A 13,719-nucleotide genomic window follows, 5' to 3' on the forward strand; every position below is an offset into this window, starting at 1 on the left:
TATGCTCTCTCATCCCACGCCGCAGTGAAGCGCCTCACCTGGGAGGTGTGCGCGCTATTGCCGGATGCGGAGCCACAGCAGCCGCTGAAGTGGTCGCACGTCCCGATCACCTTCAGCGCCGACGATCACCTAGCGCGGCAGCTGGGTTCAGGGGTCATACCCTTCGTGGTCTCACCGATCATCAACAACATGACGGTGAACAAGGTGCTGGTGGACAAGGGAGCGGGGCAGAACTTCCTGTCTGCCAGGCTAGTGGAAAAACTCCAGTTGCCGGTAGAGCAGCTGAAGCCCACTGACCTGTTCCGGAGAGTAAACCCCGGGATCGTGCGCCCCTTGGGGCGCATCACGCTACCGGTGACCTTTGGGTCCCGGGAAGCGTTCAGGACCGAGCGCGTAGTGTTCGACGTCGCGCACACCCCGTTGCCCTACAACGGAATCCTTGGTCGGCCGGTGCTGATCAAGTTCATGGCGGCGACGCATTGCGCCTGCGGTGTGATGAAGATGTCGTCCGTGTACGGAATCCTCTCCATCAGGTGCGACCTCAAGGATGCGGCTTGGTGCGTTGGCGAGGTCGTTAGGGCCGCCGTCGCAGCCGACGCTGGTGACGACGACGTTGCCGGGAGTGAAGGATCGCCGGGCGACGGCCCGGCAACTAAAAAGGCCCGCACTGCCCTGCAAGAGCTTGCCGGGGGAGGCGCAGGCTCGAGCTCGCGCCCCGGCAAGGGCCAGAAGCTCAAGGCGGAGGCCGCCAAGGTGAAGAAGCTGCCCCTCCAAGACGGCAATGAGGTGCGCACCGTCACCGTCGGTGCGAACCTCACTGCCGAATAGGAAAGCGCCCTCGTCACTTTCCTCCGGGAGAATGCCGACGTGTTCGCTTGGGAGCCGTCGGACCTTCCCGAAGTCCCTAGGGAGGTGATCGAGCATCGACTCGCGGTGCGTCCGGACGCCCGCGCTGTCAAGCAGAAGATCTGCCGGCAAGCGCAGGAGCGCAAGTGGACAAGCTCAAAACTGCGGGGGCTATCAAGGAAGTACTGTACCCCACTTGGTTAGCTAATCTTGTTGTAGTGCCCAAGGGGGAAAATAAACTTCGCATGTGTGTAGATTTTACTGATCTTAACCGTGCGTGTCCAAAAAATCCTTTCCCTGTACCTCGCATTGACCAAATAGTGGATTCCACTGCCGATTGCGATTTGCTGAGTTTTTTGGATGCGTTTTCTGGCTACCATCAAATTAAGATGGCAGTCGAAGACAAGGAGAAAACAACGTTCATCGCCCCGGTTGGCTGCTACTGCTACACGTGCATGCCTTTCGGGTTGAAGAACGCGGGCTCAACATTCCAGCACGCGTTGCGTGAGTGTTTGGACGATATCGTAGAGGCCGAAACGTAGAGGCCTACATGGACGATATCGTCATCAAGTCGAAGCGCAGGGACTCGCTGATTGATGACTTGCGGGAGACGTTTGATAACCTCCGCAGGATCAAACTCAAGCTGAACCCTGAGAAGTGCACCTTTGGTGTAGACTCGGGCCAGCTTCTGGGTTTCTTGGTCTCGCAAAGGGGGATTCAAGCCAATCCAAAGAAAATAGAAGCTATCGAGAAAATGGAGGCTCCCCGCAAGGTGAAGGACGTCCAGCGCCTCAACGGCTGCGTTGCTGCGCTGGGCCGCTTCATCGCAAGGTTGGGCGAACGCGCCCTACCTTTCTTCAAGGTAATGAAGAAGAAGGCCACGATAGATTGGACCCCGAGGCCGAGGCGGCGTTCTAGGATCTCAAGCCGTACCTGAAATCGCCACCCGTCCTCGTCGCCCCCAAGCCGGGCGAGCCGCTGCTACTATACCTAGTGGCGACTGACCAAGTGGTCAGCTTGGTCCTGGTTGCTGAGAGAGAGGAGGCAATCTCGAGAGCTGAGGTCGCGGGGCAGGGGGCTGAGCCGCCCCCGGCAACCACCTCGGACCCGAGGACTGCTCTCGAGCCGGCAGCGTCAGCACCATGCAAGCGGCTTGTGCAACACCATGTGTACTTCGTCAGCACGGTGCTGCGAGACGCCTGCACAAGGGACCTGCAGGTGCAAAAGCTCCTGCTGGGGATTCTGCTTGCGTCACGGAAGCTGCGCCATTACTTCCAGGCGCACCGCGTCACGGTGGCGTCGGGGTTGTGCCTCGAGCGAGCCCTCACCAACCGTGAAGCCACCGGGAGGGTGGCCGAGTGGAGGATGGAGCTGTCGGAGTTTCATCTGTGCTTCACCAACACCAAGAGCATCAAGAGTATGGCCCTGGCGGACTTCGTCGCAGAATGGACTTCGACGGGCATAGAAGAGGAGGAGCCAGAGACCAGCCTGCCGGGCAAGCTGGACGAAGGCCACTGGATCCTGTACTTCGACGGCGTGTTCAGCCTCCAGGGAGCCGGCACCGGGGTTGTCATCGAGTCGCCGACGGGAGATCAGTTGAGGTTTGCCATCCAACTCAATTTCCCCAACTCCACTAACAACATGGCAGAGTATGAAGGGCCGCTCGCCGGGTTGCGGGCGGCAATCGCTCTGGAAATCAAGCGCTTGGTTGTTCACGGGGACTCCCAACTCGTGATCAATCAGGTTAACAAGGGACTACGACTGCCCGCAGATGGCAGCGTATGATGAAGAAGTCCGCAAGCTGGAACGCAAGTTTAAGGGTTTGTGGTTCGAGCACGTCAAGCGCAAGGATAACTTCGCGGCTGACGAGCTGTCCAAGTTGGCAGCAGAGCGCCGGAGGGTTCCGGCGGGGGTGTTCTGGCACAGGCAGATTGCGCCTTCGGTCGCCCCCAAGCCAGCTGCCGGGGAAGCCCCCCCCCCCAGCAACCGAAGGAAACACCGCAACAGTGGGGGTCCACGCTGCCGATGTAGCGGCATGCGTAAGCAGAGAAACACCGCCTTGGGCGGTCGATATCGATCGCTACCTGAAGGTTAGAAGCCCTCCTGGAAGATGACATCGCCGCGGAGTGCCTAGCCCGACAAGCCAAGATGTACGCCCGGGTGGACGGGAACCTCTACCGGAGGCGTGTTAACGGGGTGGTGCTCCTCTGCGTGCCCCAAGACGAGGGGCGCGCGTTGCTGGAGGAGATACACCGGGGCACCTGCTCGCACCATGTGGCCTCCCGGGCTCTGGCCGGCAAGGCGTTCCGGCATGGCTTCTACTGGCCCACGGCATTGGCTAACGCCGAGCAACTGGTCAGGACGTGCGAAGCATGCCAGTTCCATGCGAAGAAGAGCAACCAGCCGGTGCAGGCCCTGCAAGTCATTCCGTCCTCCTGGCCTTTCACGGTCTGGGGGCTAGATATCGTCAGCAAGCTGCTGAGAGCGGTTGGCGGCTACGAGTACCTGCTCGTGGCCATCGACAAGTTCTCCAAGTGGGTGGAAGTGGAACCAGTGTAGAAGGTGACCGCCCAGGCGGTCATCAAGTTCTTCAAAAGCACCGTGTGCCGGTTCGGTGTGCCTAACGACATAATCACCAACAACGGCACACAATTCACGAGCGCGGTGTTCCAGGCCTACTGCGAGGGCATGGGCACCAAGATCCACTTCGCGTCTGTTGCTCACCCAAGGAATAATGGGCAGGCGGAGCGAGCTAACGCAGAAGTGCTGCGGGGGCTCAAGACGCGAACCTTTGACAAGCTCAAAGGCCACCGAAAGCACTGGGTCGAAGAACTCCAGCCCGTGCTGTGGTCAATCAGGACCACACCTAGTCGGGCAACAGGCGAGACTCCTTTCGCCCTTGTCTACGGGGCAGAAGTGGTGCTGCCCCTTGAGCTCAAGCACGGATCTCCCCGGGTACGCGCGTACGACAACTCCAGCCAACATGAGTAGAGGGTTGACGATCTGAACTTCATCGAAGAACTTCAATGCCGGGCTGCTGTGCGAGCTGCGCGCTACCAGCAGGGAGTCCGCCGTTATTACGACTGGCGGGTCCGTTCCCGGAAGCTCGAGACCGGAGACCTTGTCCTGCGCCGGATACAAGGAACGAAGGCCGGGAACAAGTTGGCTCCGAAATGGGAGGGGCCCTTCCGGGTAGTGCAGGTGACCAGGCCGGGGGCTGTCCGACTGGAAACCGAAGAAGGCTTGCCGGTGCAAAATAGCTAGAACATTGAGCACTTGCGCAAATTCTGCCCGTGAAGCGGCGGAGCCCTACCCACAGGTGATGCCGCCGAAGCATGCCTCTCGAACTAGTGTTGCCGGGCAACCCCCGATTGTAAACCACTAGTTGCCATGAATGAAGATAAGTGATGTTTCCTGAATTTCAAGTTGCCTCGATTATTTGTGTATTTCTCCTCCTTCTGTCTCCTGCTATAGGTGCACAGAAGTCTCTTTCGATGCTTGGTTGTGAGCAGAGGGCTGCCGGAGCCTTGAAAATGATAACCCGTTGCCGGATCACTCCCAAGTTTGGCATCGACCCTTCTGTACCCGGGGGCTGGGAGGCAGGAGAGCTATCCATGTTGCTATATGTTTTCGTGAATTTCAAAAAAAAATGCAGCATCTCGGGCTTGGTAAGAATCTGACATGCAGGGTAAAGGTGGAGTCCAGCGCACTGTAACGCTCGTGGACCGTCCACGGGCTGTGGCATTTACTGGCGCCTTGTGGTGTGGAGTGACCGCACTACAAGGGTCACGCCGCACTTCGAGGCCCCTGCTTCAGGAGGGAGCCGCCACGTGTGCCACGGTGACTTGGCATGCATGGTGGCGAGGACCGTGCCGCACTTCAAGGGGGTGTGGCGCCACGTGTGCCGCGGTGACCCGACGCGCGTGGTGGAAAGCCCCTCCCCCGCGCCTATAAAAGGGCGTGCCGGCCATGAAGCAACTCAGAGCGGAGCCAAGGAAAAGGCTGCAAAGGCGAGAGGTGCCGCGGAGACGCGATGGGGGTGCATGCCATCAGTGCTCTGGGCTGATGGGTGCACGGCCATCGCGTCCTTGTCGCACCCCTCCACCAGGCTACTCTGAGGCGAGAGGTGCCGCGGAGACGCGGAGGAGCGTTCCTGCGGCACCCCTCCGAAGAGTGTCTTCAAGGGTGAGGGTTGCCGCGGGGGTGCCGTGGTGGCGCAGCCACTGGAGCTCGGTGCCGGCGGCTGCCCAACCACATCATCCTTGCCGCATCCCTCAAACAGGCGGATTCAAAGGCGAGGGCTGCCGCGGCGACGCTATGGTGGTGCATGCCATCCGTGCCTAGCACCGATGGGTGCACTGCCATAGCGTCCCTGCCGCATCCCTCCGGCAAGCATTCCAAGCACGGGAACGAACGAAAAGCTAAGTGCATTAACTTGAACGATAAACTGTCTAAAACTGAACATTGCCTCGCTAGCATGGCCCAAACCTTGCGTGTGGTTAGGGTGTTGGAAGGACACTTGCGGGGGGAGTGCGCTCCTCGTGCGGCTGGCGGGTCCGTCCCGGGAGCGCATGCTTGCGAGTAGCTATCCCACAAGCGGAGTGGCTCGTCGCCGCTACTCGGCCCCAGGTTGGCACCGCGGGTCCGTCCCGAGTCCCTGGTCCGGTTGAGTGCGTGGCGCGCGAGTCCCCGCAACACAAGGCATAACACACAAAGGCTAAGGGATCCACCCTGCGAGACAACCCCGGGAACAAGAAACAAGAATTAAGCAGTGAACAGTTGCATAGACCAATAAGGCATTAATTGTTTAAACGGCGCCAGGCGCCACAATTGTAGGGAACAAAAGCAAAGGAAAACAACACTAAGGAACGGCTAGGGCCGGCGGGGGGCTGCGGGAGACTGGTTGGGGCTGCTTCCGCTGGAGGCTGCGGCGACTAGTTGCCGGCACCCTCTGCCGGGGGGCCCGACACCGGCCCGGGGTCCGGCTTCCGCTGTATCCGCTCGACCACTTCGTCGACGAACCCGCTCACCGCCTGGCACTGGGTGGGAGCATCCTCGCTGTCCGACCAAGCATCCAGCAGGGTCTCGAAGGGGAACTCAGGGTGCCGGAGGTGTACCCTCGGAAGGATCGTCCCGGCAACCTCCTGGGCGCAATTGGCGATCTCCTCGTTGCAGAACTTGGAGATCCACACATCGAGCGCCGCGAGCTTCCCCACCAAGTCGGAGAAGAACGGGATCAGCGTGGTGACGTCCATCCCGTCCACCCGTGCGGCCCGCAGTTCGAACCGTGGTAGCAGGTCGCGCAGCGATTGGGCGATTCCAAGCAGCTTCTTGGTCTCCAGCTCCCGCTGCCGATCAGTGTGCTGTGGTTGGTCCGAGCCACCTGCACGGCGTGCTTGGCCTTGCGGAGGAGGCTCGCCTGCGTCGAGAGTTGTGCGGCCTTGGCCACATTATCCTCGCCCGCCTTGACAAGCTCCTTCCGGACGGTGGCCAGCTCGGTCTCGAGGCAGGCCCTCCTATCCTTGGCAGAGTTGATCTCCACCTCCTGCCGTGCTGCCGTTGCTACTGCGTCTTCCGTGGCCTTGGTCTGCACCTCCAGCTTGACGCGCAGGCCCTGGATCTGACCGAGGTAGCTGCTGATCAGGTCGCTCTTCTCGTCGATGTGAGCCTGAGCCGCGCTGAGCACCTCCGCGTGCTCCTTCTTGGCTTTCGCCTGTGCCGCCACCAGCGAGTCCAGGGCTTCCTGGTGCTCAGCACGCTGAGCCTCTAGTCGCCGGTAGAGCTCCTCCTCGTGTACGACCGGCACGGTGGCCTCGTCTTGGGCTTCCCGGGCGAGGCGTGTCTCCTCCCGCAGCCGGGAGAGTTCCTGCCGCTCCTTCTCCACGGCCAGTCGCACCTTGCCGAGCTGACTCTTGGCGATCTCGTGGTGCTCCTTCACCTGGTTGAAGGAGATGACGAAGGCCAGCTACTGGTCCTTGACAGCGTCAAGGAGCCGGTGCCCCCTGTCGAAAATGCTCGGGTCCCAAGTGATGGGATTCCAAGCAACCCCGGCGAGGGTGCCGAGGTTCGTGTTGGAGGTGGCGGCCAACGACGACGAAGCACCCTCCGCCACTGTCTAGCCGAGTAGGGGGTCGTCCGCTTGCGGCGGAGCGTCCGGTTGCTCCTCCGCTGCAGCCTCCCCGGCACCCGCGCCTGAGGGTTGCGGGGCTGGTGTGGTTGCCGCGCCCCCAGCAGGGGCCGCCTCCTGCTGGTTGGCCAAAGAGTCCGCGCCGGCAGCCTCTGTGGCCGTGGGCGCGTTGCCGAGTGCCGCTTCAGCGGCAGCAATGGTTGCCGCCACCGTTGCGGCCGGCGCGGTGGGGCTTGGCCCGGGGGCTACCTCCGGTTCCTACGCCGTCCCTGCGACCTCGACGACGGGGTCAAGGTCGATCACCGCAGCGCCCGCTCCCGGCGAGGGCGCGGTCGGGCCTGCAACAGGAGGAAGGGTCAAGATTCGAAGGGCTCGCCAAGTTAGCCGGAGGCGGACGCGGGAGGCTCTGGACGAGTACCTTGCGGGGCCGCCGGGCTTGCGGGAGGAGCTTCCTCCTCCTCTGTTCCGGCTGCTGTTGCCGGGACGCCTGCTGCGGTCTGGACATCGCCTGCGGGTAGAGACGACAGTACGGTTGCGGATCAGCTAGCAAAGGGGATGTAAGTAAAGGAGCGGGGTAAGGTGCGGTACCTGTTGCCGGCGCCACCTCCATTGGAGCCGGGTCGGCGGCGGGCGCAGCAGCTGCGCCGCGTCGGCCGGGTCGGTGCTGCTGCCGGCCTGCGTGCACGCCTTCTTGCTCGGCGCGGCAGGTGGCGGATCATCCCTCCCCCTCTTGCCGGCGCTAGCAGGCGAGCCGTCCTTCGAGCGGTTGAGCTGGAGCTTGAAGCCCCGGAAGAGCCCCCGCGCAGGCGGGGCCGTGGGCGCCCGTGGGGTCGCCGCAGCCCGGGGCGCCACGGGAGCCATCGAGGGAGTTGCCGCGGCACTGGCGGCCACCGCGGAGGTGGTCGCTGCCGCGCTGCTGGTTGCCGCTGCTGGGGGGGCCACCGCCGCGGCGCTGGTGGCATGCTGCGGAGGAGGTCCCCGCTGAGGCGTCGGCGGCCGCTGCGGAGGTGGTCGCCGCCGCTGCAGGCGCCCTTGGCCTGCGCACGATCAGGGCGCGTCATCCTCCTCTTCCTCCTCCTCCTCGTCCACGGGGATGGCTACCCGGGTCGCGGCAGGCTGGCCCACCTCGTCGTCGGAGGACGGCATGGAGGGCTAGCTGACCTCCGACTTGCCCCCGCTCTCTTCAAGCAACTGCTTCCCGCGAGGTGCGGGCGGAGGAACACGCGGGGTCTGAGTGGGGGAATCGTCCATCAACCCCTACTCGTTGCAGGGCGGGAAGGAGGCGATGATGTCGGTCAGCCCCGGAACGCCGGTGTGGAGGAAGATAACCCTCGGCGGCAACCCCGTGACGGGGACGTCCTCATCGGAGATCCCCTTCACCCACACCTGGAGTGATTCCTGGTCCACGCCCCCGCGCTGGAGGCGTGTCCTGTCCCCGGACCCCGTGTACATCCACGTGGGGCGGGAGCGCAATTGGAGCGGCGCTACACGCCGGCTGATGAAGGTGCGCGCCACATCGAGGTCGGTGAGCCCCGCTAGCCGCAGGGCCTTGATCTTCTCAACGATGGGGAGGAGATCGGCGTCGCGGTGGTACCGATCCCGCCAGCCGCCGTTGGGTTGCGGCAGCTCGGTGGGTGCGTAGATGAACTCCTCGGGGTCTTCCATGCGGACCCAGCACCAGTCGCCCCGCCACTCCTTCTCGATCTTCTTCTCCGACCGGATGATGAACTCGGACTTCAGCCAGTCGCGGGCGCGGAACACCACCCCCGACGACATTGCCTTCGCGTTATCGATGCGGGGGTAGAAGTAGTGCCGGAATAATGCCACCGACGGCATTACTCCGACGAACGCCTCGCAGAGGAACTGGAAGATGGCGAGGAGATAGAGGGAGGAGGGGTGGAGTTGCGCCACCCGCAACTGATACGACTCCATGAGCACATGGAGGAACAGGGAGAACGGCGGCACTAACCCTATGAGGATGAAGCACCTAAACACCCGGAAGTCATTTTCCTCGTGCTCGGCGCCGGCGGGGAAAATCAGGGTCTCCCCGTACTCGTTGAACCCGGAGGCAATGGCGTGCCGGATCTTGTCCAGCGCCTCGCCGTTGTAGCCGGGCCGGAAGAAGGCGAGCGTGGCCCTCATCGCCCGCTTCTTCTGCTCTTTATCTGCGGCGGCCTTGGCGGACACCTCGCTCTTGCTGGCCGCCGGCTTCTTTGGGGCCTTCCCTTCCTTCCTGGTTGTGGGGGGCGCCATGGGGAGCGTGGGCGGAAGCTGGCAAGGTTCGTGAGCGCAAGGAACAAGAAGAGAGAGGAGAAAGGCTGGGGGGGCTAAGTGTTTATCCCTCGGCGTAGTAGTGGGGCCTTATAGCACCCCGCTGCTCAGTAACTGTCGCATCCGCACCCTGCGGGTGCGCTAGGATAATTACGAATCGTGGGGATAATGCGAAGAGTGGCCTTAACTTCCCGTGTTTAAGGGGGAGGTTACGGCGGAAATCTCGCACCCACTACTCTGTCCGTAACGGCGAAGTTCTTGGGACGATCAAGAGACGCGGGCCCGAGACGACTCAGGACCCACGCGTCGGTTGAGGGCGTCGCCCGGCAACCGACCAGGGAGGAGCCCGCCCGGTAACAGGCGTTGCCGGCCCACGCCCGGAGGCTACTGTCGCACCAGTGGCACCCGAGGTACCACCGCTGCACGACGCGTGGGTCACCTCGCCTGCTCCCCGGGAGGATCACACCCCGGGCGGCAGTGTACAAGCTGCCCGGCAAGTTACCAGCCCGGCAGGGCTAGCGGGGCTTCGGGGGGAAATTCCCGCCTGGGCGCCTCCCGGGAAGCTACTTGCCGGGAGGGGCATTCCTGGGCGCGGGTTTCCGTTGCGAGAGCGGGACCGAGCAAGCAGAACAGCGACGCCACTGGGCGCGTGACAGGCACCCTGTGCGCAAGGTTTGTCAGGACAAGGAGTGAGGCGCACGGCGCATTTAATGAACCGACGGAAAGGGGATTCCCCGTCAAGTCAAGCAAACAGTGACTGCTCAAGTGTAGTTTTTGGACCTTTAGACTCCTAGTGACGGGGCTAGTATTCTTGCATGTATGCCAGCGCACCGAGGAGGAGCTGCTCGAGCTCCCTGCTCGCCACTTGTAAACCATGCACCGTGGCACCTGTGGTATCCCCTTGGCTATAAAAGGAGGAACCCCGCCAACGGTCAAAGGGTTCGTTGGTTCGTTGGCTAGTTGGACCAACTCGTGGTACAACACTAGCAGTAGCCCAAAATAGCAAAGGACACTTAGCCAAAAAAGAGCACCCAGGGGCTCCCCCCGACAACCTGTAAGCACTTGTTCTCCTGGAAATACAAGCTCAGACAAGCAGGACGTAGGGTTTTACACCTCTGGGTGGCCCAAACCTGGGTAAAAACGCGCTCTCGTGTTCATTGTGTGTTGGCGCGCTTCGCATTGGCCTCGCCGGCGATCGCCGGAGCGATCCCCGTCGCCCACTACCAAACGAAAAAGGGGGTGCCCGCGCATCCCCGGTGTCAAAGCCCCGTGGTACGACACAAGTCTTTGCATATCTATAAGCGTAACTCTTTCGGATTGTCCACGTTTTTTGGACAGCCCGAGGGTGTGTAAATTGGGTTCGTTTCCGTGCTCTAGTCCGGTCCGAGACGTGATTTCGGCAGCATCTCCCCGCTGTTCTCCGGATGCACATTCTCTTGGCTTGTTGTCGAGACGTGTATTTGGAGAACGGCGGGGAGGTGCTGCCGATATTTCGTCTTGGACCGGACTGGAGCACGAAAACGGCCCAATCTACACACCGTCAGGTGGGATTAGGACCTATCCTTACCTATTAGTGGAATAGTTCAGCACATGCCCCTTTTAGTGAACAAATAAAATATGTGACGTAATTAATTTGATGAAACTAATTACTTGTGTTGCTAGTTGCGTTATTAAACCGTGTATCCCTTTGGTGTCATGTGGTATCCGAAAATAGCAGAGAATGGCTGATCGTCGGTGGATGTACAGTGGCCGCCGTAGTCGGACAGACCAGGATGATGATTGGATGAAAAACACGGTAGATTTCTTGGAGGTTGCATTTGCTAGAGGAGAAGAGCGTGCTTGGTGCCCTTGCAGTCGTTCCAATAACAAGACACGACACACAAAGGATGAGATGGGCAATCACTTGGTGTTGTACGGGTACACGCCAAACTATACCCGATGGGGCTACCATGGTGAGCAAGAGGATAGAGAAAGAGAGGAGGTCGTGCGAAGGCACACGGACGACTATGATACGGGTTCCAGGACATGCTAGATGACTTGGAGGAAGCCCGCGTTCCAATGGAGGAAGAACCGGAGGCAACCTCTAATCACACAAAGGTCAATAAGCTGGATGCCATTGCTAGAATAATGATTGTGAAGACCCAGTTCAACTTGAGCAGAGAATGGTTTGATGTGATGATGGCAGTTATCGGTAGTCTCCTCCCGGAAGGTCACCTTTTGCCTAAAAGCGTGTACGAGGCGAACAAAATGCTTAGTGTACTTAAGTTGCCGGCTCAGTGCCTACATTCATGTAAAAATGGATGCACGGTGTTTGACAGAGAATACGCGGATGCCAAGCATTGTCCCAAGTGCAATTTCTCTAGGTATGTCGAGGTAGACCACGGGAAGGGTCTGGTGCATTCAAAAATACCCCATAAAGTTCTTAGGATGCTTCCATTCTCAGAAAAAATTGGCCGGATGATGCTATCCGACGTGCCTGGCAAAGCTGTGACGCATCACAAACTCGAGAAGAAATACAAATACGACAAGAATCATAGGCCGATGTTGACACATCCATCGGATGGCGAAGCATGGAAGGATTTTGATCGGAAGTATCTGGAGAAAGCTGTGGAGCCTTGGAATGTTCGAGTTGCCATCGCAACTGATGGGTTCAATCCATTTGGCATGACGAGTGCCCCATACAGTTGCTGGCCAGTGTTTGTAATTCCGCTCAATCTCCCTCCCGGAATGATAATGCAACGGAAGTACATGTTCTTGGCGCTGATAATTCCAGGACCAGAATATCCAGGGAAGAACATTAATGTGTATATGCGGCCCCTGATGGAGGAGTTGAAAAGAGGTTGGGAGGAAGGGATCATGGTGTACGACAAAGCTACCAAGACAAACTTTAGAATGCATATCTGGTTCCAGTTCTCCATTCATGACCACCCAGGGGGATCTATACTCTCCGGCAAAGGCTTGCAGGGGAAGTTCATGTGCCCACACTGCGGGATTGATCTGGAGTTCTATCGGCTCGCTCATGGTCACAAGTGTTGTTGCTTCGATCTGCACAGGCGATTCCTCCCGCCTAACCATCCGTTCAGACAAGGCAAGAAGAACTTCAGGAAAGGTGTGGTCATCGAAGAGGGGCCACCCCGTTATCGCACCGGTTCTGAGCTTCTTGCTGAGCTGGATGCTCTTGTGCCCGACCCGACACAACCTGACAAGTTCGTGGGGTATGGTGATACACACAAATGGACTCACAAGTCATGCTTCTGGGAGCTCCCCTACTTCAAAGACATTATTCTTTCACATTGTATTGATGTGATGCACACCGAAAAGAATGTCGCCGAAGCCCTTTTCAACACAATTCTCAACATTATTGACAAGACGAAAGATAACCCGAAGGCTAGAAAAGATCAAGAAGAACTTTGCGATAGCCCACAGCTAAGCATTAAAAAGGTGCCAGGCAGGTCAGACATCAGGCCAAAGGCCCCGTTCGCTCCCGACAGAGACCAAAAGATGGAAGTACTCCTGTGGTTCAAAGAGTTGAAGTTTCCTGATGGGTATGCAGCTAATCTAAAGAGGGGAGTTAATCTTGGCACCATGCGAATCAACGGCCTCAAGAGTCATGACTATCACATATGGCTTGAGCGTTTGCTACCGGTGATGGTTCGAGGCTATGTGTCGGAGGATATTTGGCGGGTGTTGGCAGAGTTGAGCAATTTCTTCCGCCGGCTTTGTGCTAAAGAACTATCCCCCACCTTGCTAGAAGAAATGGAAAAACAAGCCCCCGTGTTGCTATGCAAGCTAGAGAGGATCTTTCCACCAGGCATGTTCGTGACGATGCAACATCTAATTATCCACCTCCTGTACGAGGCACGGATGTGGGGCCCTGTGCAGCATCGTTGGATGTATGCCGTCGAGAGGCTTATGAAGACCCTTCGAGCTAAAGTAAAAAATAAAGCTAAAGTTGAAGCATGCATATGGGAAGCAAGCCGTCTCGAGGAAGTGTCAAACGCAACGACGAGTTACTATAGCTCCGATATTGCCACGCTGCATAATCCAGTCTCCTGCTACAATCTTGGCAACCTTGAAGATGAGTCCAAGCTGAGCCTATTCAGAGGGCAACTTGGAACTTCTAAAACCGAGAAAATAGTCACCCTGTCCTACCAAGAGTGGCGATCCCTTACGTTATATATCTTGAACAACCTCGACGAAGTCCAGCCGTACATCAAGTAAGTGCCCAGTAAATAATTCCTCTTTGCAATTGATCACAAGTTTGTCTCTAACTCATCTTATTCTCATTGCGTCAGCACATTCACTCAACTCAACTGGAAGCGAACAAGAAAACCCGATCCTCTAGAACATGACGCCCTTCTTAGAGATGGTCCAAATGGCCCCGGATCCGGTTTCATTGAGTGGTTCCAAAATCAAGTACTTTCTTTCTTAGCTCGTAGTTGTTTCAACACCTAGAGGCCTTGCGTGCGACTAAT

General features: G+C 59.0%; 1 protein-coding gene across 1 annotated transcript; it reads left to right on the forward strand.

Moving 5' to 3' along the window:
• The first annotated feature begins 11,302 nt into the window (after positions 1-11,302).
• Positions 11,303-13,465, forward strand: LOC100826748. Its single transcript, XM_010234994.1, has one exon. The coding sequence runs from the start codon at positions 11,303-11,305 to the stop codon at positions 13,463-13,465; it is 2,163 nt and encodes a 720-aa protein (XP_010233296.1).
• Positions 13,466-13,719: the final 254 nt, after the last annotated feature.

The sequence above is a fragment of the Brachypodium distachyon genome, chromosome 2 (assembly GCF_000005505.3).
Source record: "Brachypodium distachyon strain Bd21 chromosome 2, Brachypodium_distachyon_v3.0, whole genome shotgun sequence".
In the NCBI taxonomy this organism is placed as follows: domain Eukaryota; kingdom Viridiplantae; phylum Streptophyta; class Magnoliopsida; order Poales; family Poaceae; genus Brachypodium; species Brachypodium distachyon.